The 27,361-nt window shown below is 45.6% G+C and overlaps 1 protein-coding gene across 2 annotated transcripts in view; it reads right to left on the reverse strand.

Annotated features, from left to right (window-relative positions):
- PMFBP1 (polyamine modulated factor 1 binding protein 1) overlaps nucleotides 1-27,361 on the reverse strand; it is a 561,980-nt gene that overhangs the window by 101,834 nt on the left and 432,785 nt on the right. For both annotated transcript variants that reach the window (XM_033943674.1, XM_033943673.1), the window contains one exon: nucleotides 16,794-16,961. In XM_033943674.1, coding sequence (XP_033799565.1) covers nucleotides 16,794-16,961 — 168 coding nt within the window. The remainder of the gene's footprint in view (nucleotides 1-16,793; nucleotides 16,962-27,361) is intronic.

Genomic DNA, 27,361 nt, shown 5'->3' on the forward strand with positions numbered 1-27,361 from the left:
GTTCCTTGTGCTAACATAAAAGTATCCGAATAACTCCCATTAATATGAAGAGCTGCTAAAGGCTTTCTATATAAAATTTGAAGCCAAGTAAAAAATTGCCCTCCAACACCCATAGCTGATAAAGTGCTCAACAAAAATGGCCAAGACACCCGATCAAAAGCCTTTTCCGCATCGACACTCAACAGCAAAGCTGGCAAGTTCTCTCGCTGTACAAACCAAATCAAATGAAGCAATCTACGGATATTATCAAAAGTTTGTCTCCCTTCAATGAAACCCGCCTGATCATCATGTACTAATTGGGGCATATAACGTTGCAGCCTACGAGCCAATATTTTTGTAAAAATCTTATAGTCTGTATCTAATAATGAGATCGGATGATATGATCCACATTGCGCAGAATCCTTACCATGTTTCAGAATAAGCGTTACACCCGCCAATCTCCAAGAAAAAGGCAGCTCCATACCCTGATCCAGGCTATTAAAAGCCCGGGTAAGAGGACCCACTAATAAATGCCAAAAACATTTATAGAAGCGATTTGTAAAGCCATCCAACCCAGGTGCCTTCCCATAAGCTAAAGTAGAGATCGCCCACAGAGTTTCTTCTTCTAATATAGGAGCGGACAAATTCTCAGCTTCTTCAGGCGTCAGTTCTGGGAGCTGCGCCTGAGCCAAATAGGTATCAATTTGAGCTTGAGATACTATATGCTCTGGGGTATAGAGATGTTGATAAAAAGAAAGGAAAGCACCAGCAATAGATTCCGGAGAATAGCAGGCAGAACCATCCGCGGCACGCACCATAGTAATCACATTTCTCGATTTTTTGACCTTCAACTTGTAAGCCAGCAGACGGCTCGCCCGATTACCTTGCTCAAAATGTTTCTGCTGAACTGATTGTAATTGTTCCGACAGCTCATCTAACTGCATCACCTGGAGGTCTTTACGCACTTTATCTAAACAGGTCAATAGAGTAGCAGAAGAGGGAGTCCGCTTATGCACTTGTTCTAGATAATGCAATTGTTGTTGTAAGGATTCCTGTTTTCGCCCACGTTCCCGCCGTCTATGTACCCCAATAGATATAATATGGCCACGTAACACAGCCTTCATGCCTTCCCAAAAAATCAAAGGAGATATCTCATCACTGGTATTAAACTGAATATAGTCCCTAAGGCACTGTTCTATCCGCGACACTATTATTGGATCCGCCAATAAACCATCACAAAGCCACCAAAACCGCCTTCCAAAAGGAGCCATATGAGGGTGCAAAACAAAATGCACCGAGGCATGATCCGACCACACCCGCGGAGCTATAGAAACATCAGATATCTGGGAAAGTAAAGCCTTATCAACCCCCCAAAAATCAATACGAGAATACGAATTATGCACTTCAGAAAAATAAGTATAGTATTTGGTGGTGAGATGAAGATCCAAGGATCAATCAAAGCCCAGGACGTGAAGAAAGAGTGCAATTGCTTTCTATCAGATTTTCCATAATGAACCAACTGGGTCGAATTATCCAACCCAGTATCATAGGTCAAATTAAAATCCCCCCCCTATGATCAAAGGGCCCTCTACTACCCCACGCAGCACGAGATCCAGAGACTCCAGAAAAGCTTTTTACTCAGAATTGGGAGCATAAAGATTACAAAAAGTATAGATCACCTGCTGAAGCTCCACTTTCAAAATGAGATATCGACCCTCCGGATCACGTACCACGTGTTTAACCTGCGGGTCAAGATGCTTGGCAAATAAAATCCCTACACCATGTTTTTTAGACCCCTCTACATTCGAAGCAAAGTAAATATGGGGATAACGAGGGTGTTTCAAAAGAGACTCATATTGTGACTTAAGATGGGTCTCCTGAAAGAAACCCACCCCAGCCTTCAACCGGTCAGCCTCTTTAAAAAGCAATTGCCTCTTTCGAGGTACATTCAAACCTCTTACATTTAAAGTAAAGAAACAAATACTGTTAGGTGCCATTCAAAATTTTCATGCACACACACAACCATACTCCCAGCAAACAACCCATCACAACCCAGCACAGCAAACCCCGCACAAATCCACAGCAAAGAAAGACCCTTTCCCCACTCCACCCCCAACCCCCCGTTCCCCCCAACCCCTAACAAACCAGAGGCCCTCAATAATTTGGGCTAGAAGAGAAAGTGACAACCCATCAAACCCCAAATCACGCTAGCCCTACAATAGGAGAAAAGAGAAGTTGCCAAACACTCAAAAAGCAAACAAGAGGAGCAAGCCAAACTAGACAAAGAACTCCAAGTCTTTCAGCGGATTAACAAACCATCACAAAGTTTCAGGTAAGTCCAGGAGCCGAACCCTTCTCCAAGCCAGACCGCCGCTGTAGCCGCTTGCTATTGGTAGGAATCCACTTCCAGCGTTGCGATTGAGCACCGGTTCCAGATGATGTAGCCGGTTCCAGATGATGTTTTCCGGAGTTGGAAAAAAGTTGAGCTTCTCGCAATATTGCAACGGCTTCCTCCACTAATGTAACTTTATGCTGTTGAGAAGCTACTTGGAAGGAGAGTCCAAAAGGAAAAAGCCACCTATAGCTAATGGCATGTGATTGTAAACAGCGAGTGACCTCCCGAAAATCCCGGCGTTTCCGAAGAGTAATCGGCGACAAGTCCGCAAAGAGCTCCACTTTGGAATTGTCCCAGGTAATGTGCCCCAATTTTCAAGCTGCCTGAAAAAAGCGTGTACAAATATCTGAAAAATGAGCCTGGAGCTCCGTAGTAGCCAATGATTCAGGGACTCCTCATGCCCGCACATTATTCCGTCGACTGCGATTCTCTCCATCCTCCAAATGAAGCTGGAAATCCTCCTGTCTGCATTCAAGGTGGGCACAACGCGTTTGAAGGGCCAAAAGATCCGAATCATGATCAATCACACGTTCCTCGAATTCATGTAAACGAGCCCCCATATCCTGCACCGACTGCCTGATCTTAGTCACCTCCGATTGTAGGGAGCTCTGTATCGAGAGCGTAGTAGATTTCAAATCAGCCATCCAGGAGCGCATTTCCCCACATGTAGCTGGGCGAGCATCACACGCTATAGCAGAAGACTCCGCGCTCAACAAAGTAGCACCCAGATCACGCTGCGGCTCGCCTACCTCACAGGCCTCAGAATTGTCTGGCGGCTGATAGGCATAATTTTTTAATTCGGCTCGCCCCTTCTTAGTCGCCATCTATACCCCGTAGGTTTTCCACGCAATAAAACCAGATCAAAGAAAAGTACTGCTCTCTCACCGCAAAAAAAAAAAAAGCTTTAAGTATAGCACGATTTGGAGGAGCAACGAAATCAAGCTACCATCATTCCCGGTGATGTCACTTCCTCTATAAACGCATTTCTTAGCCATCCAGCACCCATTCCCCAGTAGTTGTCAGTCATCTGCTTGCACTCATCCTTACCGTGCTTGCTAGCCATCTCTTTTCACCTAAGCCCACAGTGTCTGTCAGTTGTCTTACTGCTTTCATCTGTACAGTGTCAGCCTTCTCCGCCACTCAGCCCTGCAGATTTTGCTACCTGTTTCCACTTACCCTGCGCTAAGGGGAAGAGTGTGGTGCAGTGGTCAAAAGTTACAACCTCAGCACCATGCTGCTCCTTGTGACCCTGGGCAAATCACTTAATCTCGCCATTGCTCCAGGTATATTGTAGCGGAGCCGGTACCTGTATCCTCAGTATTCCCCGGACTCTGCTCACTTCATCGCAACCTTCACGTGCTTCCTTCAAGTAGGAAGTCCTGCTGGAACAGCTTTGACAATACTGGAACCATAATTGTCACCAAAGAAAAATCAAATCTTGGTTCAAAATAAAGCACTTTATTGTGGCATGTGGGAGTCTATGCACAGCTAGTCCTGACCCCACAAGTAATAATGATAGTCCAGCAAATAAACAAAGTAAAGCAAAGCTCAAACCAAAAGAGCTCAGTTACCACCTTAACTCAGGTAAGTAAAATATCACATAGTCCAAAAACATTGTTGTTAGCTGGTCTAAATAAATGTCCAAAAATGCTGCTGCCTTAAAACTCCACTAGGCCTTCAGCAATAAAGCTAGCACTCTTGATAGTGCTACATCCAAGCCTTGTAGTTCTGCTGGCTTGTTCCCAATCAGCTTAGCTAAGCTGATGTGGGGGAGGGGAGTAAGTGAATCCACCTTTTAAACTTTTCTGCAAAACAGAATGCCACGAATGGCTCCACTAACCCACCCAAATGGTAAGTGGATTCTCCCCAAAGCTACTTACTTCCCTCAGGTATCTTAACCCAGTCAAAACATAGCTCATAAACTTCAGGTATTCAATCATTCAAAACTTGGAACAAAACAAACGTTTTTTTTTCTCTGTTCCAAATGAACATAGCAGTACCAGCCTCATTCTATTCCCAAGGCAGCTTGCCTTGAGCAACACCCCATTAGCTTATCACTGCTATATTATAGACTACACAGATCTGCCACTTAACTCAAGTCCATGCAGGAATCTTCAGGCAGTCCTTCCGTCTGTGTCCAGTCCATGGGTTCTGGTACTGTCTGCTGGCTGGTTCTAAGGTCAGTGTCTGCTTCAGCCATCTCTATATCCTGGGGCTCAAGCGCTCCATCAGGTGAGTCCTCTCCTGTAGCTGGCCCAGGAAAGACTCCCTTTCTCCTTCTGAGGGCAGCCTCTAAATTGCACAACTTCCCACACCCTGTTCTCAGAGGGGGAGGAGTTAATTGCCCTGCCTGCTTAGGTTTGCCTGAATTCTTGCTTATCACCTTCAGCTGGGGACTAGCAGAGGGAGAGGCATGTCTCAGAGGCTGTTCCAGGCTGTTCCCCTTATCAACCTCCAGTCCCTGACAATGATTTGATTCATGCTTAAAGGGGCAGTCAGTGAATTCTTTCTTACAGCTCACCACCCTATCTCTTTTATTAGCATTTTGTATCTTTGGGGTGGCCTTAGCCCTAGCAAGGCTGGGCACGAGTTCAGCTTTAGGGCTAGGATCATGACAATATTAAATAGATTGTGAGCCCACCAGGACAGAAGGGGAAAAATGCTTGTTTACCTGAATAAATTCATGTAAACCGTTCTAAGCTCACCTGGGAGAACGATATAGTAAATTGAACAAATAAATAAATAACTGCTTTTACTACAGTCACTGGTAACAAATCCCACAATTTACAGGTTACAGATTTTTTTTTTCCAATCATGTTTATTCAATTTTTGAGAAAATTTAATCAAATACAACAATGCAACAGAGAAGATAAGTCATCAGCAGTGTTCCCTCTAAGCGGGCGGGTGTTGTGAGCAAACTTTTTTCACCGTGAGCCAAAAATATCGGGCGCCAGCAAGTTATGAGCCAACTCGCCCGATTCTCCTCTCGCCGCCCTGCCATCTGCCGTACGCCTCTTCCGATCGTGCGCTGTGACGAGAAACGTGTGCGCTGCGATGTAATATTTTGTGCGCCAGCGCACGCCAGCGCAGCTTAGCGGGAACACTGGTTCAAATGGTTTTATTTATTTCCCCAAATTTATTTTTGTTATACGCATTGAAAATATTTGATATTGCGTTTAAATCAAAATCTCAATAAACTTGAAACGAGTGCCCGTGAGATTGTGGGAGGGTTAAATACTCAAAACTTAGAAGTTTTTGCTACGCCAGCTTTCTGGTATCTTTACATACAGTGGCGTACCTAGCATATGTAACATCCGGGGCCCATCATTTTTTGGCACCCCCCCCCCCCCCATCTGTAAGAAAAACATGATTTTTAGTAACAAACCACACGTCACACATGAGTACCTAGGAAAAGGCAGCATCTTACATATTGCAGTGAGCAGTACATCAATACACCCATTGTAAAACTAAACAAGCCAGACCAGCACAGATCAATCCTACACCGTCAATCCTAACAGAAAACCATGTCTTTCGAACACACAGAACACAGAAAACACCTTCGCCTAGTAAGGAATATGTAATCACAAACTAACCCCTCCCTCTTTTACAAAACTGTAGTGTGGATTTTAGCTACGGAGGTAACAGCTCTGATGCTCATAAAATTCTGAGCATCAGAGCTGCTACCACCAAGGCTGGTGCTAAAAACGCTTCACAGTTTTGTAAAAGGGGGGATAAAATAAAAATACATAGACAAAGGTTAAATTGAACCAGCAAGAAGCTGGACTCTGCATACAATGCTTCACAGAAACAGTGACACATGTCTCCTAAAGCAATAAATAAATAGAAATTTTTTTCTACCTTTGTCTTCTGTGGTTTCTCCTTTCCTCATCTTCTTGTAACTCTCTTCCTTCCATCCACTGTCTGCCGTCTCTCTTCCCCTATATGGCATCTTCTCTCCTTCTATGCCCCTTCCAGAAACTGTATGCCTCCCCCTTCCATCTCTCCTTTCACCCCATTGGTCTGGCATCTCTCTCCTCGCCTTCCCTCTCCCACACCTCTCCTCATAGTCTGGTATCTCCCCTTCCCTGATTCTCTGGCATCTCTCTCCTTTCCTTTTCTTCCATCTTTCGCTCCCCCTCCATGCTCTCACATCTCCCCCTTCCTTTTCCCTTAGACTGGCATACCTTCCTCCTACGCTCCAAGCCCTGGCATCTCCTTTAATTCCCTCCCTCATCTTCCTTCTCCCTCCAGCTGGGTACCGCAACACTCTTCCCTGCAGCTCTGCACTTCCCCACAATTGCCATGCTTCGGTTCCTCTTCTTCCTTCCTTCCCCCCCCCCCCCCCCGCGGGACCCTGCGGCACCATCAACTCTTACTCCCTCTAATGTCGGCCCTGCAGCTCCAGACTTCCTCGCACCTTCTCCCCTCCCCCTTTGGATCGCTATTATTTTAAATGTTATAGCCGCGGAGCTGTATCCATCAGTGGAGATGTCTAACCTCGGCCTGCCCCGGAACTCTTACTGCAGCAGACGCCCGTCTAGGCAGGAACAGGAAGTCACTGTTGCAGTAAGAGTTCCGGGGCAGGCCGAGGTTAGACATCTCCACTGATGGATACAGCTCCGCGGCTATAACATTTAAAATAATAGCGATCCAAAGGGGGAGGGGAGAAGGTGCGAGGAAGTCTGGAGCTGCAGGGCCGACATTAGAGGGAGTAAGAGTTGATGGTGCCGCAGGGTCCCGCGGGGGGGGGGAGGAAGGAAGGAAGGAAGAAGAGGAACCGAAGCATGGCAATTGTGGGGAAATGCAATCCCCCCAATGCGTCCCCTTACCTTACCGACGCGTGTGTGCGCTGTGAAGAGAAACTTTGCGCTGCGATGTAATATTTTGTGCGCGAGCGCAGGCCAACGCAGCTTAGCGGGAACACTGGTCATCAGATACAGAAAAATAAGAGGAGAATACATTGTCACCAAAATCTAACAAGTTTAAGAACTACCCACCTCGGCACCCAACCTCCCCACTTCCTATGTCCCAAACCCCCCCAAACCATTTAAGACACAGCTGCGTGCCTGTGGAGTCAAGATATCCAAAAAGGGCTGCCAAATAAGCAACACTCGTCCCAGTCAGACAAGCTCATGGCTTCCATAGTCAAGAGGTGGAGTATGTGAGATCACCAATGTCCATAAGTTAGCCTCTGGGGGCCCTACCCAGTGAAGAAGACAGGTTACAGATTTTATTCACTTAATATACTGCCAACTTTAAGCAGTTTACAACATACAACAACATTTAAAAACCTTAGCAAGGAACTCTATGAAAAAATTGATAGAAACCCATCCCAAAGCCACCCCAAGTTCCTCCAAACATAATCCAGTTTTTAAAATTTTCTTAAAAACTTTTCAGACAAAGAAGCATTATTAATAAAATTAAATCAAGAGTAAACATCTCCCTCATAGAATAAAAGCAAAAACGTCATGCATTCAAATACCATATGCTCAATAAATTATAAATATTTCACCCCAGTTCTGTCCTATAAGCCTTTTAAACACTTTTAAAAATTTGGTAGAGCGGTTCACCATTTTGGCATCTTTTACCTCAGGGACTACGAGAAGGTTAGCCTGGCTCAAACAAAGCACCCGTGTAGGGACATAAATCTTTTATATCAAGCAGCTACCACCCAGTGCATTGGATATAGAATCACCATATAGCAACATCCCCCATGCAGATGGCATTACTGCATGTGAAAAATTCCTAAAATCATCAACCCTGGACCACCAACACTCACCAGAAACTATTACAGTATATTAATCAAATTCATTCTAGCTCACAACTATTTCCACTTTAATAATGATATCTATCTGCAAATCATAGGCACAGCTATGGGCACAAGGATGGCACTACAATATACAAACCTCTTCATGACAGAACTAGAAGAGACATTTCTAAATGCATTTCGGACAAAACGCCTGAAATACCATCGGTATGTTGATGACATTTTTATGATTTGGACTGAGAAAGAAGAAACTCAAACAATTCTTTCAATACATATCATCCTACAATCAAATTCAAAATTGACTATTCTCCAGAAAAAGTCAATTTTCTAGACACCACAGTCTCTATCAACAATTGATTACATCCAGTCAGATGCAGCTTCCTCCATAACTCCAGCTTCCTACCCCTCATATATAAAAAGATCCATTATAATAATAATTTTTTTTGTATGCTGCCCAACCAGTAGTTTTGGGTGGTTAACATCAAGAGGACTGTGACAATTCAGTGAAAAAAAATACAAAAACAGTAAAATAGAACAATAAAATCAGCGTACAAATCTTTCAAATAGGTTTTCATCAACTTTCTAAATAGATAATAAGACTGTGTTTGAATAATCAAAGAACTCATCCATGAATTCATTTTTCCTGCTTGAAAAGCAAGTGTTTCTTCCAATGAACTCTTGAAACGGCAAGCTTTTGGTGTGGGGCACATAAACATGCAAGAATTTCTTGTATTTTTACTCAACATGTATAATTTAAGTTGGGAGGATAGGTATGCTGGAGTTAGGTCAAACAATGCTTTAAAGCAAATGCAACCGAACTTAAAAATAACTCTGGCCTCAAAAGGTAGCCAGTGAAGTTGTAAGTAAAAAGGACTCATATGGTCATACTTTTTCAAGCCAAAATTCAACCGTACTGCTGCATTCTGTGTTAGACGCAGTCTGGTGAGTGTTTTCTTACATGACCCCAAGTAAATGACGTTACAATAATCTAGGGTGGATGAAATGGTGGATTGTACTAATATCCTGAAAGAAGCTAAATCAAAAAACTTTTTGATAGTTCTGAGTTTCCACAAAACCGTGAAACATTTTTTAATCATTTGATCAGTGTAATTCTCTAGAGATAGATAATGATCTAATAATAATAATTTCATTTTTTTATATACCATCCAACCAATAGTTCTTGGTGGTTCACATCAAGAGAACTGTTACATTTCAGTGAAAATACAGTCAGAGAATACAGACTCATAGCCTCAATCCCACTGTACGTCAAGCTGATGGAAGGCCTCGTAGCTAAAACCCTAACCTCATACCTAGAAAACCACAACTTATTCCACTCCACAAAGTCTGGTTTCAGAACCAACTACAGCACTGAGACCCTACTAGAACACTCATGGACACAGCTAGACAACATCTCAGTACAGGCAAGAAAATCCTGATCATACAACTAGACCTCTCCGCAGCCTTCGACCTGGTAGACCATGACATCCTCCTACAAACACTAGACTCCATAGGAATCTCAGGCAATGTACTCTCATGGTTTAAAGGCTTCCTACAATCCAGAACCTACAGGGTTAAAACAAAGAAAGAAAAATCAGAAACATGGTCCAACCCCTGCGGAGTTCCCCATGGATCACCTCTGTCTCCCCACACTATTCAACCAATACGTAGCTTCCCTCAGCTCCTGCCCAGACAACACGGCATACCCTCATACAGCTATGCAGATGATGTCACCATTCTCCTCCCCTTCAACCATCCAGAGCCCACCATAACAGGCACAATACACAGAACACTAGAAACAGTAGCAACATGGATGAAAGAACACAAACTAAAACTTAACTCTGACAAAACAAACTTCATTCTCCTAGAAAACAGCAAAACTCCAACCTTAACAAACCTAGTAATAAACTCGATCTCATACCCCATTCAACCCATGCTAAAACTTCTTGGAGTACTGATTGACAGAGGCTGTACCATGCAACCACAAATCAACAAAATAATAAAAGCATCATTCGCAACTATGAGAAACCTAAGACAAATTCAAAAATTCTTCGACATGGCGGTTCAAAAATTGCATGGAAAGATTGGATGCAAGCAGGCATAAGAACATTAGAGGATGTTATTTCAAATGGAAAACTGCTTGATTTTTCACGGTTGCAACAATCTTTTGGTATCTCAAAATTTCAATTTTATAAATGGTTGCAACTAAAACAGGCTATTCAGAAAGGGTTCCCTGAATGGCGCAATTTTAAAAGTTTTTATAGCCTGCAATTCCTCTGTTTCCAGGCAGATATGCTAGGGCATCTGAACTTATGAATAAGAAACCCCAAAACGCTCTTAGGGATATCTGGAGCAGTGAGATTAAGAAATATATTTCTGCATCTCGATGGCCATGTATTTGGTCTTGGAGGATGAGGTGTACAGTGTCAGCATCTGTGAAACAAACTTGGTTCTTTTTGTTACATCGTTCTTTTTGGACCCCAGTTAGGTTGAATAAATTAGATAATTCTAGATCTAAGAGATGCTGGCACTGTCACCTAGACATAGGAACATTAGACTATTTATTGTTTTACTGCCCTAGAATTCAGATTTTTTGTAAATCAATTTGGGGAAAAATTAATAATATTTTAAATTCTGAGATTCCTTTAACTTATGAAATAATAATTTGTGATACTATTTTGCATATTAAAGATCCCCTAGATAAACATAAAAGAGGTCTCTTTTTAATTATGACAAATACAGCTATACAACTGATTACACGAAAATGGAAAAACTGGGATCGTCTCAACTTTACATTTTGTTGGGCAAGTTTATGTCTAATATATAAATATGAGAAAATGAATGCTGCTATATTAGGGAATAATAAAAATTTTAAATTAATTTGGGGCCCATTGACGTCCTTTGTAGAATCTCTATAGTTATGGTTTGTTATTAGATAATATGCACATCCAAGGAGGGGGGAGGGATGGGAAGTAAATAACGTTGGAAAAATTGTTGGAAAAGTTTTGGTGGGGGGAGGGTATTAATAAGCATAAATATTTGAAAAATTTTAAGTGATGTCTATATTTTAAAATGATTAATTTACTCTGTATTTCACTTATTGTATATGTTTTAAAAATGAATAAAGAATAATAATTTTAAAAAAAAATTATTCGACAGGAAACAATTCCAACTTTTGGTACAATCTCTTATCCTTGGACTAATAGACTACTGCAACATATTATACCCCCCTCCCCCCGCCCAGCAGCCATGATAAAGCAACTACAAACAATACAAAATACAGCCCTAAGACTCATCTATTCATTGAAAAAATATGACCACATTACAGAGGCATACCACGACTCATACTGGCTCCCAATACAAGCCAGAGTACACTTCAAATTCCACTGCCTACTATTTAAAGCTATTAATGGAGACAGCCCAACCTACTGGAACAACCGACTAATTCAAGCCACCTCAACCAGACACAGAAGAACCCAGTCACTATTCACACACCCGCCAACCAAAAATGTCAAACGAAGAAAACTATATGACAACCTAATGGCCACCAGAGCAGCAAAACTAGACAGACAAATTAGAGAATGACACGGTGACAAAATTCATCACCGTTCCCGTCCCCGCAGATAACCGCGGGAAATAATCCCATGTCATTTTTTAGTGTCTATTTCAGCCTCAGTCCTTCTACACCAGCATTCTTCAAAGCAAAGCTTGAGGGTCAGTGGTTGTGGCCATTCATAGAAACATAGAAATAGACGGCAGATAAGGGCCACGGCACATCAAGTCTGCCCACCCTACTGTCCCTCCCCTCCCTTTGCCCTGTAAATAGATCCCATGTGTCGATCCCATTTGGCTTTAAAATCAGGCACGCTACTAGCCTCAATCACCTGCAGTGGAAGACTATTCCAGCGATCAACCACCCTTTCAGTGAAAAATAATTTTCTGGTGTCACCTCGTAGTTTTCCGCCTCTGATTTTCCACGGATGCCCTCTTGTTGCGGGACCCCTGAAAAAGAAGATATCTTCCTCAGTCTCGATGCGGCCCGTGAGATACTTGAACGTCTCGATCATGTCCCCTCTCTCCCTGCGCTCCTCGAGCGAGTACAGACGCAATTTGTCCAGCCATTCCTCGTACGGGAGATCCTTAAGTCCTGAGACCATCCGGGTGGCCATTCTCTGAACCGACTCCAGCCTCAGTACATCCTTGCGATAATGCGGCCTCCAGAACTGCACACAGTACTCCAGCTGGGGTCTCACCATGGACCTGTACAATGGCATGATGACTTCCGGTTTACGGCTGACGAAACCCCTGCGTATGCAACCCATGATTTGTCTAGCCTTGGATGAAGCCTGCTCCACTTGATTGGCAGCCTTCATGTCCTCACCGACGATCACCCCCTAGTCTCGTTCTGCTACCCTTCTTGCTAGGATCTCTCCTTTAAGGGTATAGATCCTGCATGGATTTTGGCTGCCCAGGTGTATAACTTTGCATTTTTTGGCATTGAAGCTGAGTTGCCAGGTCCTAGACCAGCGCTCCAGTAGGAGTAGGTCGTGTATCATGTTGTCAGGTGTCGAATCTTCGTTCGTAGTGCATTTGCCCACAACATTACTTAGTTTGGCGTCATCGGCGAATAAAGTTATTTTCCCTCGAAGCCCTTCTGTCAAGTCCCTTATAAAGATGTTGAATAGGATCGGGCCCAAGACCGAGCCCTGTGGCACTCCACTGATTACCTCCGTCATTTCGGAGGGGGTGCCATTCACCACTACCCTTTGAAGCCTACCTCCAAGCCAGTTCCCAACCCATTTCGTCAGTGTGTCTCCTAATCCTATAGAACTCATTTTGCCCAGCAACCTGTGGTGAGGTACGCTATCGAATGCTTTGCTAAAGTCTAGGTACACTATGTCCAGGGACTCCCCAATATCCAGCTTCCCCGTCACCCAGTCAAAGAAGCTGATAAGGTTGGATTGGCATGATCTTCCCTTAGTAAATCCATGTTGACGGGGATCCCGTAGATTCTCCTCATCCAGGATCTTATCCAGCTGGTGTTTAATTAGAGTTTCCATTAGTTTACTCACTATCGATGTTAGACTCACTGGTCTGTAGTTTGCTGTCTCCGTCTTAGAGCCTTTTTTGTGGAGTGGAATGACGTTGGCCGTCCACCAGTCTAACGGGACGTTGCCTGTACTAAGGGAGAGGTTGAAGAGCGCTGACAGTGGCTCTGCCAAGACGTCGCTCAACTCCCTAAGCACCCTGGGGTGTAAGTTGTCAGGCCCCATTGCCTTGTTAACCTTGAGCTTTGACAGCTCATCGTAGACACTCTGATTCTTCCCTCTCTCCTTAAAGAATGACATGAAGATGGTTTACCGTGGTTATCCGCGGGGACGGGGACGGTGATGAATTTTGTCACTGTGTCATTCTCTACAAATCACCAATCTGCTGTCTTCGACCACAGACTACAAAACCTTCAAAAAAGAAACTAAATCTCTACTCTTCAAAAAATACATAAAACCTATTTAACACAACCAGTTCTTTCCCAAGCTCCACCTACCACACTGTCTACTCCTATCAAATCTAAAATGTTCAAATTACCCAACATGTATTACCTTAATTTCTCGACAAGTAATCTGCCTATATATCTTGCAACTTCATGACAATTCTTATGTAATCCGCCTTGAACCGCAAGGTAATGGCGGAATAGAAATCACTAATGTAATGTAACATTTCAATAACATCAAATAATATAATTTTAATTTTATTAGCTATTTCAAAGTTTTGACCATTGAGTTGTCGTTAGGACTAGCTAAAAAAATCCTTGTTTTTTCCAGATTGAGTTTAAGGTTGAACTCCATCATCCATTGTTCTATTTTTGCCAGATTAAGGGCTCCTTTTACGAAGGTGCGCTAGCGGTTTTAGCACGCGCTACACGCTAACACCTCCATAGAGCTTGCGTAGTATTTTTTGTGTAGCGCGGGGGTTAATGCGTACTAATCTTCAGCGTGCGCTAAAAACGATAGCGCACCTTAGTAAAAGGAGCCCTAAATTTTTCAGTTCGGTTGAAAAGGATTTCATCGATATCAATATGGTGATATCGTCGGCATAAATACAGAAAATAAGATTCGAAATTAGCCAAAGGGACAAGATAAATATTAAACAATGTTGGTGATAGTGGAGAACCTTGAGGAACTCCACAGGCTTAGTCCATAAAGAGGAATATTTACCTGCACTCTAAACCTGGTAAGATCTATTTTGTAGCAAGCCCTTAAGCCATTTCTGAACATTTCCCATGATTCCAATTGAGTTCAAGCCACACGATAACACTGCATCTGCTCTGACCCAGGAGACAGAGATAAACATCTAAAGACCCTGACTGAATCCTTCAAACAAAAAAGGATACAACCCTAAAATAGTCTCCAAGAATATCGCCTCATCCCTTAAAACACCCAGAGAAAACCTTTTGCAGTACCAAGACAAGAAAACCACAGACCGGTCCCCCTTGGTAGTGACATACAATCCAGAGCTGGAAAAACTAAGGAAAATTATAAGAGATCTACACCCACTACTCCAGGAAGATGAATTACTAAAATAAATATTCCCAGCTCCCCCTGTGCTGGCCTTCTGTCAGCCACCTAATTTGAAACAAAAATTGGCAAAAATCAAGCTCCCCACACAAACCCATGAAGAAGCGAATGACACACATCCTTGTGGTGTGACAAACTGCAAACTGTGTGAGCACATCTCAAAGGATCCCTGGCTACTTGTGTCTGCACAAATTGAATTTAAAATGCTGTGTCTGATTTTCAAGCCGACGCAGACAAAGCAGCTGGTTGAGTTGAGTAATTTGTTTACCTCTTACCAGCCGAGTAGGCCACTACATTCAGAAGAACAGTTCCATCTTGAAGAACCATCTTTGAAAACAGTGTAGCAAAATATGTCATCGTCGCACGATGATAGCAGTTCAGGGGGTTTAGGTTTAGAACACTCTATTGCTCGACATTAGAAAGATTACTACTTTGATTAGTTTTAGGAAAATTATCAAAACATGTAATGATGTAATGATGACAAGAATTGCTATGTTGTTTATACATGTTTCTGTATTAGTTTATAGCATGTTGTTTTTTTGCTTTTATGTATTTAATTGTGAATGCGCTTTGTAACTCACATAGAATTCTGGATATAGCGAGTAATGAATTTTTAAATAAATAAATAAATATGGGGAAAACATTCAGCATAAAGGGATCCTTCACATGTTCATCTTCTAATGAGGTAGACATCATTCAGTGCAAAGAGGCATGTTACATCAGTGAAACAATGTTGGCTTCGTTATTTTTGCATGGTTATTAACTCTAGCGGATCAGAAGACAATACCCTGTACTACACTGTACCAAGGTATAACACAGAGAGAAATACGAAGATTACAAATAATACAAAACACAGCAATAAAAATTATTACTAAATCTAAAAAATATGATCATGTCACTCCTCTCTTGCAAGAAGCATACTGGTTACCGATTTCACACAGAATCACATATAAAATTGCGCTATTGACATTTAAAATTCAGAAAACTAATACTCCTATATTCTTATATCAATATTTAATACCATATTCCCCAGCTAGATCCCTTAGATTAGCAGATCAGTACTTGTTGACCATTCCATCATTGAAAATAATTGGCACTAGAAGAACCACAATTTTGTCTATCTTGGGACCCCAGCTTTGGAATAAACTTCCAATTTTTCTGCGTGCTTAAACCTCCTTAGAAAAATTTAAAAGCACACTAAAAAGCTATCTTTATAAAGATGCATATGAAACCTAGATTAGATAATCTCGTCGATTTTCCATTATCATTTCAGATCAAGTCTTTCATTAAAAAAAAAAAAAAGAATAACAAATCAGTTACTTTTAGATCAAGTTTCTGTAAAACCTTTCAATATCCCTCCTGAAGTTGTTTCTGCCTAAATGTTTTTTCTTTTGGTTATTTTATTTTAAACAAATGTAATTTATCCTTATGTATCTTTAGATAATTATAGATAAGATTGTATGTTTTTATTGTTTAAATTGTTATTTGTCCCCCCCAAATGACTATTGTTAAACGCATTGAATTATTTGATATTGGGTTCAAATCAAAATTTTAATAAACTTGAAACTTGAATATGCTCTGCTGTGGACAATTCACTCGCTTCTCCATGTGCTAGGCAATATGGGGAGATTCCTTTAATCTGGCTGGCAACTCAGAGCCCTGCACCGATCACCGTTAAGGGGGCCAATCGCTCCGTCGTCTTGTCTTTTGGGTTCATGCCAGGGAGGGAAGGAGAGTCTGCTTGTATTGGAATGAGGGAATGATCCTTCAGTGAAAGAAAACAGGGTAACATCACCAAATGTCCATTCCGTGAAATCCATGCTCTGATTAATAACTTAGGACAGGAGTCTAAAAAATCAATCACATTACAGAATTGCGCTTAGCAGCGCCTAACTTAAAAGGCACCTGCAATATAGGCCTTTAGAGAATCACCTAAGTCTTTCTCCACCGATAGGAGAAGGGCACCTATCTCTCAACTCAGCTCCTAACTGAAGCCAATTCACTAATTAAGTTAGGTGCCTTGAATTTCCCCCTTAGTGTCTTGCATACTCATTTCCCAGATCTGTTGCCTTTCTCTCACCAGTCTCTTGCTGTTTTGGACTTTTCCTCTTAGATCTTGTGCTTCTCTCTCCAGCACATTCTCCTTGTCTTTTGACCTCAGAAATTCTTTGCGGTGCTCTTCTTGATGTGCATACTGCTGGTTTACTTCTTCTTGGAGGTTTCTCCTAATAATCTCCTGGTCCTGGAGCTGTGAAAAATGAAATTTGAGAAAGGGCTGATAGGAGCAACTCTGAAACCCACATCCATCCTATACTGAGTTTCTGATACATCTCTGCATGGAATGAACTTCCCAAATCCCCCACACAAGAATAAACAATGGACTCTAATGACCTCATTCCAGCCAACTGAATATTGAGAACCTCATAAAAAGAATAGTGTTTGGAAGCCAAAGGCCCCCCCAAAAAACCAGAGACTCCAGGGGAAGAAGCAGGACCCCCCCAGCCGCCTGTAAGTACATGGCAAAAACAAAATTCCCCCCATCCCCGGCAAAGAAGAATTCACTGCAGAAGCAGGAGAAATATTTAAAACCTGTTTCTGTCTCTCTAAGTCAGAAGAGAGGTAACCTGAGGCCACAGGCAAAATGGCAAAGCTTCCAGCCCACACTGAGGAAAAACCCGCCAAAAAAATCTCCCTCGAAGCCTGCAGCGGCAAAGAGGTCTGAACAGACCCAGCCGTTAAAGCAGAACTGCAGGCAGCAGCTGCTGTAGTGGTTAGGGAATCCCCAGCACTATTGGCAGTAAGGGAAACCTTATTTCCCTGACTGTCGTTGGCTGGGGAAATCCCTGTGTGGGTGGTAGGGAAAGCCTGGGCTTCCCCACTGCCTACAGCTGACGAGCAGTGCATGCCTAACAGGGAGCCCTGCTCACCGGCACCCAAAATCAACAAGGATTCCCCTTCGCGGCGGCCGCATTAATCGGTTGTCGGGCACACAATGAGCACTTTTTCTGCTTCTTAAAAGTGTTCATTGCAAACCACTATAAAGGGAAAGTAAAACTGCCAGTTAACAATTAACATCAGTTATAGCTAATTTAAAGCTTCCTTTCAGACTGGCACTGCCTCAGGATGTTTTGGGGTTTTTTTTTTCCAATACAACTTTAGCTAACAAGTGAGCAGACCCCACTGGCTCTCAAAGCTATATGCCTTGCCTGAACAGTGGCAAGGCATACAGCTGAGGCACCTCTAAGCCAAAAAATTTTGGGAAGGTCAGGGAAACAGGGGGAGGGACTTGACCAGTTGAATGTGGCACTCCAGAGATCAGTCAGACCCTCAAAAGGGTCCCCCAAGCTCAATCTGGCACCCACAGAGACAAGAAGGCCACTAAGAAAATCTAAGGAAAGACTGCACAAGCTTCCCACCTCTACCTATGGGACTGCATAGCTCACTTGTACTCCAGCCAAAAGTCAATGTCTCTGTCTCCACCTGCTGGCAGAAGAGCGTAAACCGGTCTGGAGGAATGCTAAAGAAGTGAACTTAGAACTTTCTTATGCATACCAAGAGGGAGCAGTCCATCCTAGGCAAGGTTATATAGCCCCTGTCAATTTATTATGTGAATCCCAGAACTGATCAAGCTTGCAGTGCAGGCCTGGGTCGTTACATGGATTTTTACTGTAAAGACTGTTAGACTGCCTTGCATTAGATTAGGGTAATCACAGTGCTCCTGATGGAACTAGAAAAATGAAGGAGACTTTGGAGGACCCCTTTTCAGACAGTCCCAGATTACTTGGAGCCTTGCACTCTATCTGGACATAACTTAGTGACCAACTCTATGACTGGGCCCAACATAGTCCCAGCCAACCTCCATCTACAGTGCTATCATGACTTGAAGAACATGCATGATAACAAACAATATAAATATGTATATTGAAGGATCACCTCAAAGCATCACCTCAAGGCAATACCTCCTCCAATCAGGCCTGTTGTTCATCCTATCACTATCAAGAGAGAAGACTTTACTGATATCTGCATGTTGTATATTTTAAGTTCTGGGTTAGATAGTTGTTTTTTTTACCAGACGCTGCAATGTGTATTGGATCAAGGGCAACGTGCTTGCTTATATTAGGTTTAAATATCTATATTACAAATTGTTCTAGAAGTTTTTACCATTATTTACTATTCATCTGCATTGCTTTGCTAAATTCAAGTTTCCAAGTTTATTTAGGACTTGATATCCTACCTATCATGTAATACATCTAAGTGGCTTACAATTTAATCTAGGTGGGGAGGGGGATGTATCAGTCAAGAAAGGCCAATGAGAAAAGGGGGAAGAATTACAATGTTTAATAGGGTAGTTGGGTGGGGTAAAATGAAAAGTAAGATCTCTACATCTAGTCAGCCTGTCTCACCTCTGCCCTATCTGTGACTAGAAGGGAAAAGAGTAAAGTACCGTATTTTCACGCATATAACGCGCGCGTTATACGCGTTTTTACCTACCGCGCATACCCCTCGCGCGTTATATGCGTGAGCGCGGTATACCAAAGTTTTAAAACATAGTTCCCACCCCGCCCGACGCCCGATTCACCCCCCCAGCAGGACCGCTCGCACCCCCACCCCGAACGACCGCTCGCACGCGCTCCCATCCGCACCCGCATCCACGATCGGAGCAAGAGGGAGCCCAAGCCCTCTTGCCCGGCCGACTCCCCGACGTCCGATACATCCCCCCCCCCCGGCAGGACCACTCGCACCCCCACCCCGAACGACCGCCGACTTCCTGACAATATCGGGCCAGAAGGGAGCCCAAACCCTCCTGGCCACGGCGACCCCCTAACCCCACACCGCACTACATTACGGGCAGGAGGGATCCCAGGCCCTCCTGCCCTCGACGCAAACCCCCCTCCCCCCCAAGAACCTCCGACCGCCCCCCAGCCGACCCGCGATCCCCCTGGCGACCCCCACGCCCCCCCCACCCCCCTTCCCCGTACCTTTGGTAGTTGGGCCAGAAGGGAGCCCAAACCCTCCTGGCCACGGCGACCCCCTAACCCCACCCCGCACTACATTACGGGCAGGAGGGATCCCAGGCCCTCCTGCCCTCGACGCAAACCCCCCTCCCCCCCAAGAACCTCCGACCGCCCCCCAGCCGACCCGCGATCCCCCTGGCGACCCCCACGACCCCCCCACCCCCCTTCCCCGTACCTTTAGTAGTTGGCCGGACAGACGGGAGCCAAACCCGCCTGTCCGGCAGGCAGCCAACGAAGGAATGAGGCCGGATTGGCCCATCCATCCTAAAGCTCCGCCTACTGGTGGGGCCTAAGGCGCGTGGGCCAATCAGAATAGGCCCTGGAGCCTTAGGTCCCACCTGGGGGCGCGGCCTGAGGCACATGGGCCCAACCCGACCATGTGCCTCAGGCCGCGCCCCCAGGTGGGACCTAAGGCTCCAGGGCCTATTCTGATTGGCCCACGCGCCTTAGGCCCCACCAGTAGGCGGAGCTTTAGGATGGATGGGCCAATCCGGCCTCATTCCTTCGTTGGCTGCCTGCCGGACAGGCGGGTTTGGCTCCCGTCTGTCCGGCCAACTACTAAAGGTACGGGGAAGGGGGGTGGGGGGGTCGTGGGGGTCGCCAGGGGGATCGCGGGTCGGCTGGGGGGCGGTCGGAGGTTCTTGGGGGGGAGGGGGGTTTGCGTCGAGGGCAGGAGGGCCTGGGATCCCTCCTGCCCGTAATGTAGTGCGGGGTGGGGTTAGGGGGTCGCCGTGGCCAGGAGGGTTTGGGCTCCCTTCTGGCCCAACTACCAAAGGTACGGGGAAGGGGGGTGGGGGGGTCGTGGGGGTCGCCAGGGGGATCGCGGGTCGGCTGGGGGGCGGTCGGAGGTTCTTGGGGGGGAGGGGGGTTAGCGTCGAGGGCAGGAGGGCCTGGGATCCCTCCTGCCCGTAATGTAGTGCGGGGTGGGGTTAGGGGGTCGCCGTGGCCAGGAGGATTTGGGCTCCCTCCTGGCCCGATATTGTTGGGGAGTCGGCGGTCCTTCGGGGGGGGGGGGAGGGATGTATCGGACGTCGGGGGGGGCATCAGGCTTTCAGGATGGGGACAGACCTTCAAGGGGGGACAGTGCACGGAAGTCAGGGGGGGTGAACGGAGAGTCGGGACAGCGCACGGAAAGTCAGGGCGGGCGAAAGGAGCGTCGGGCAGCATGCGCGGTATACCCGTGAGCGCGGTATATCAAAGTTTTTGTGCAAATCATCGTGATTTCTGCGCGCTATATCCGTGTGCGCGTTTTATACGGGTGCGTGTTATTTGCGTGAAAATACGGTATATGCATCATAGAAAATAAATGTTTTGAGGTCAACTTTGAATATGTTTAAAAATGATTGTAATCTGAGATGAGAAGTAGGTTCCAAAGTTTGGGGACCTGAACCGAAAATATCATTCTACGAGTGGTGTCTGAAACAATTTTGTGAAAAGTAGGGACTATCAGATGGCTCTGGTCTGAAGATCTGAGGGTTCTAAATGGTCAGTAGGGAGTTAAGATAGAAAGGTGTTTCTGTCAAGTGGAACTTGAAAATGAGCAGTAGGAACAAATCTGAGTAGTAGGGTGGTATGAACAAATTTGTGATGACCGGTGATAAGCTTAATAGCAGTATTCTGTTTGAGCTGGAGTCGTTTATGATCCTTTACCCAGATAACTTTATATACAGGATGTCTGGTGCTATACTCGGAGAGAGCCCCCAGGAAAGAGACTTGGGAGTACTTGTAGAAAAGTCAATGAAACCGTCCGCGCAATGTGTGGAGGCAGCAAAAAGGGCAAACAGAATGCTAGGAATGATTAAGAAGGGGGAAACAAGCATATCTGAAAAGGTTATCATGCCGTTATACCAGACCATGGTACGCCCCCATCTGGAATACTGCATCCAACACTGGTCGCCGTACATGAAAAAGACATAGTACTACTCGAAAGGGTCCAGAGAAGAGTGACAAAAATGGTTAAGGGACTGGGGGAGTTGCCATACAACGAGAGGCTGGAGAAACTGGGCCTCTTCTCCCTTGAAAAGAGAAGACTGAGAGGGGACATGATCGAAACATTCAAGATATTGAAGGGAATTAACTTAGTAGAGAAGGAGAAATTAGGTTGTTACCTGCTAATTTACTTTCTTTTAGCTTCTCCAGACCGGTAGAGGTTAATCTTACAAGTGGGTATATATCTCATCATGACCAGCAGGTGAAGACTGAAACAAAACTGTGGAATAGTACATAAGAGGTACCTTCCCCTATTCCTATCAGTCTGCCGAATAGCCAAGTAGAACTAAGAACTGGAAACAGAAATAAACAATACTCCGAACAGGAGTAATAACTAACATACCTAAATGCTATTGGAAAATGCAGAGGAGAGATACCAGAAAGAAAATGCCCCCACAGTTTGCCAGCTGAGCCACAGCTGCTGTTTTTTAATTCTCCCCAGCCCTAGAAAAATACTAGAACCCGCAGCAAAAAAAAAAAACCTGCCTGTGCACCAGCCACAACAACACAACAATAGACAGGGTGGGGACCTCTACCGGTCTGGAGACGCTAAAAGAAAGTAAATTAGTAGGTAAGAACCTAATTTCTCTTTCTTTAGCACTCTCCAGACCGGTAGAGGTTAATTCTACAAGTGGAACGTACCAAAGCAGTCCCCATCATGGGTGGGACCCCCGAAGGGCTGACACTAGAACACGCTCACCGAACACCGCGTCCCGATGCACCTGAACGTCTACCCGGTAGTGTCTGACAAATGAATGCAAGGAAGACCAAACTGCAGTCTTATAAATGTCCACTGAAGGCACAAGTGGAGACTCAGCCCAAGAAGCTGCCTGACCCCTAGTGGAATGAGCTCTGAAAAATTCTGGAACAGGCATCTTCTTCAGAAGATAAGCGGAAGCAATAGTCTCCTTGATCCAGCACGCAATAGTAGCCTTAGAAGTGCCATCCCCCTGATGAGGACCCACTATAAGGACAAAAAGATGATCTGATTTCCGGATCTCCTGGGTCCTCTGCACATAAGAGCAAAGAACCCAACCGACATCCAACTTGCGCAACTGCTTCTGCTCAGAAGATCCCTCCCGACTACCCAACACTGGGAGGACCACAGCCTGATTGACATGAAAAAGAGAAAACTACATTTGGCAGAAAGGAAGGAACAGGCCTCAAGATAACCCGCTCCCTAGAAAACTCCAAGAAGAGAGCCCTACAAGAGAAAGCCTGCAGCTCAGAAACCTGTCTTACCACCAAGAAGTCCGCTTTAAGAGTAAGGTCCTACAAAGAGCAGGCGTCCAATAGTTCAAAAGAAGGGCACACTAGCATTGACAGAACCAGATTCAGATCCCAAGATGGAACAGAGGGTCATACGGGAGGCTTGAGCAATTCAGCCGCCCGTAAGAAGCAAATCACATCAGGAATGGCAGTCAAACCCATGAAAGGCTGATAATGCCGCAAGTTGAACCTGGAGTGAAGACCAAGCCAGTCCCCTATCCAGGCCATCCTGCAAGAACTCTAAGATGTTAGGCAGGGAAGCGTGAAAAGAGACCACTCCACAAACATCACACCACTCCTCAAATAGACGCCAAACCCTCACATAAGCCCGAGAGGTGGAAAGCCTCTGGGACCCCAAGAGAGTTGAGATCACTTTACCTAGGTGACCCCTTTCAAGAGCCAAGCCGTAAGACAGAAGGCACCCGGATCTAACATTGGAATGGGATCCTGCGTCAGAAGGTCATCCAAGGGGGTCACGTGATGCACTCAACCTAAGCAGACATGCCTCAGTGTCTCTCCCGCTCCCGGAGCTGCTTAATCGGCTTTTCTGGCCTGAATCTGTGCTTTACAGGTCCCCAGTTTACCTATTCTTTTGGGGCATTTCGTGGGCTGTCAGCCTACGCTGTTTTCAGCACGCTTTTTGAGGTATGCCGACCCGAGCCTCGAAGCCTGCTAGGTTTCCGAGAGGCCCTTCTACCCCTGCCAAGACGGCAACACCGACACCTCCTGCGCGGGCCCTGCACAGCCCTTCTGTAACATTGCCTGCTGACGCGATCGAGGACTTGAAACTTTATTTAACCTCCTTTCTGGATGACAAACTTACCCGATTGCAGACATCTGTTGATGGCATTAAAGACACTCTAGAATGGCAAGCAGCGTGACAAGTAGAGGAGAGGGTGTCCGCGCAGGAGGACCACACCATGGTGTTGGAGGCAGGGGCCCAAACCTTGGAGGATAAGATCCGCCGGCTGGAGGACCGGGCAGAAGATTTGGAAAACCGGAGCCGCCTCAATAATATCCGACTTATCAGCGTGCCTGAGTCACTCACGGAGCTGGATCTGAGGAATCTGGTGTCCACCTGGTTGTCAAAGGAATTGGGCATGGACATGGGAGACACGCCTTTGCTGATCGAGCGGGTGCATAGAATGGGACCGCACCGGGACGGAGATCGGAGACCGCGGCCAGTGATCGCCCGTATCTTCAACTTTGCCGACAAGCACCACCTTCTGGCTTGCTACAGAGCGAAAGGCGGGATCTCCTATGAGGTCCAGTGGATCCTGTTGTTCCAAGATTATTCTCAGCGAGTATTGGATCTCAGAAAGGCAATGGCTCCCTATTGCACTCAACTAAATCAACGGCAGATGCGATTCGCCCTGCAGTACCCGGCTTGCATTCTGCCACCTGCGGCCAGTCATTTTTTAGCGTGGCACGATTGGTATCTCTCTCCCTCCCCCTTTTATTTTTTTTCTCCTCCTTTTTCCCTTTCTTGCTGTTCTTATCTGGATCTGTTCGTTTTCCACTTTCCCCTTTTTTACCTTTCTGATGTCGGGTTCATTGCTGCTTGATGCCCTTTTGGTGCTCTTATTTCCCCTTCCTAGTCTATCTTGGTTACCTCGCACTGTAGAGCCTGGCTTTGGTGGCGGCTGGCTCTGCGTGTGGTGGCAAACAGGGGCCTCTATGGCTACCGGGCCAGCAGGCTCGGTCTCCTTTCTCCTTCTTTCCCTTTATTTTTGCTTTCTGGTTCTTTTTCGTTCTTTCTGTTTTCTCGCTGGTTGGACGGGCTACGGAGACCCCGGGGTCTGCAGGCTGCTCTGTGATTCTTTTGTACCTATTACTGTCTGTGCTCCTATGCTCGTGATGGCGGCCCAATTATTGTTCTTACATTGTGAGGTCTCTGCTTTCTGCCAGTGCTTGCTTTCCTACCATGATTAACACCGTTGTTTTCTTTCTTACCTCTGCTTGTTAGATATCCTGTATGTCCTCACTGCCTCGATGTGGCTACTGTTGTTCTTTTCTGGTTCTTTGACCCTGGGGGGATTGATATTGGGGGAGCTGGGCAGGGTTCGGGGGTTCTGGGGTGTGCTCCTGGGGGCGGCTTGGTGTCCACTCCTCGGCGGTTTTGCTGGGGGGTGTTGACTGGAGGTTTCAGGGGGGATCTTACTATTTCCCTCTCTTTGAGGGAGGGGGGGTCTTTCCTTGCTATGGTAGCATTGGGGCTGGCAGTCATATAGTATTGGCGGAGGAAAGGGTTTTCTGGAGGGGTACATCTTTTCCCCACATTATAGATGTGGGGAGTGGTATAGGGTAGCGGGAGAGGTGCTGGGTGGGTGAGTGTGAACGGATTTCTATAGTCCGTCTGGATATGGGGTTGTGGAAGTCGAGGGGGGGGACTTCCGGGAGGGTTTGGGGGGGATGTGCGTGTGTATGTGGCATGGTTGTGGTTGCTTGGTGCGTGGGGGGCTGGGATGGGTTTGGGTGGGTCTGATGGCAGGATGGAGACTGGGGGGCTGCAGGAGCACTCCGGTTTCTTTTCCTATTTTTTTCTGGAGAGTGGACCTAGCTGGGGGGTCCACTTCTTGGTTTGTTTGGTTTCCGTCACCCTCTGAGTGCAGTGGTGGCTCTTTTTGCTCAGCAGCTATGACCTGACTATTGCTACTTTTAATGTTGATGGTATACACTCCCCTATAAAGCGTAACAACATTCTTACTTGGCTTCGCCAGCACCATGTAGATGTAGCGTTTCTCCAAGAAACTCATTTGTCAGCTGCCGAGCATGAGAAACTGCATAGAGACTGAGTGGGAGATACGAGATACTCTGCCTATAACAGTAGACAGAGGAGGGTGGCGATTCTAGCACATAAACACTTACCCTTACACATTCATAAGACCATTCAGGATAAGGAGGGCTATTATGTCCTGTTATTGGGGGAGCTCTAGGGCTTTCAGCTTCTATTTTGTAATCTCTACGCCCCGAATGTCTACAGCCACAAATTTTATTCTGGGCTCTTGGGTGTCATAGCACAGTATCCTACGTATCAATTGATTGTTGGAGGGGATTTCAACGTTATCGCTAACCCTACTTTGGATTGTTCTCCTGCCAAGCCGCCCCAAGGGATTCACATCAACAGGGGGTGAACTTCCTCTGTGAACATCTTGCAGTGGTAGATGCGTGGAGAACTCTTCATCCCTTTGATCGTGAGTATACGTTTTACTCTAACTCTCACAATATGTATTCTCGCCTGGACTACGTTCTGGTGTCACATACTCTCTTCTCCTGGGTGGACAAGGCCACCATTGTTGACATCCCACTTTCAGATCATTCGGGGTCGTCTTCACCTTGGAGGTCACGGATCAGAGAGGGGGACAGGACTTGGAGGTTTCCCACGGCCTTGTATTCTGATACGGATTTTCATGCATTCCTCAGGGCCCGATGGCTGGATTATGACCTGCATAATAATACCTCAGATGTGGATCCGGCGGTATTTTGGGATGCTTCTACGGCAGTATTACAGGGTCATATCATCCAATATGTTGCTACTAAATGGAAAATACAGGGGGAGCAGCTCCTTGCTTGTTGGCACAATTGGCAAAACTGCGACAGAGACAGATAATGGCGGTTTATCACCTACTTTCTCGCTTTGTAGGGGGACTCGCCAGGGCTGCCCTCTCTCGCCCTTATTGTTTGTCCTAGCCATTGAGCCGTTAGCTATTAAAATTTGTACTAGCTCTGAGCTATGAGGTATCTACATCGGGAACAAGGAGTGCTGTATTACCTTATTTGCGGATGATATCTTGCTCTTTCTGGACCAGGCCCCCGCCACCTGCCAGTGGCGTTGCATCTGGTGGCTAAGTTTGGTGCCATTTCAGGTCTTAACGTGAACTGTGTAAAATCTGAACTGGTACCTCTGACGGGGATGGGATGGGAGCCTTGGCACGATACGCTGCAGATTCCTCCTGTGCGTAAGCCAATGCGTAACCTGGGCACCTACACACGAATCCTCGGATTATGTATCAAAATAACGTTGTGGCTGCTATAGATAAAATTGGAACCCTCTGTACCGCTTGGCGAGATCTTCCATTATCCTTGCTGGGGAGAGCAGCCTTGATTAAAATGATGCTACTACCCAAACTTTTATACCCTCTACAGATGGTACCTTTTTGGGTGTTGCAACGGGACGTCAGCAAAGTGCAATCTCTTTTCACTACCTTTCTTTGGTGCCACCACTCGGCGCGTATTGCTTACACAAAGTTGACTCTTCCCAAGAGGGAGGGGGGTCTGGGTCTTCCCGATATTCGTGCATATAATGTAGCGGCCCTTATGCATTTCATCCACGAGGGTGTGATGGGCACCGCCCAGTTCTCTCCGCCAGGATGGC

Source organism: Geotrypetes seraphini, chromosome 4, assembly GCF_902459505.1.
Source record: "Geotrypetes seraphini chromosome 4, aGeoSer1.1, whole genome shotgun sequence".
Classification (NCBI taxonomy): domain Eukaryota; kingdom Metazoa; phylum Chordata; class Amphibia; order Gymnophiona; family Dermophiidae; genus Geotrypetes; species Geotrypetes seraphini.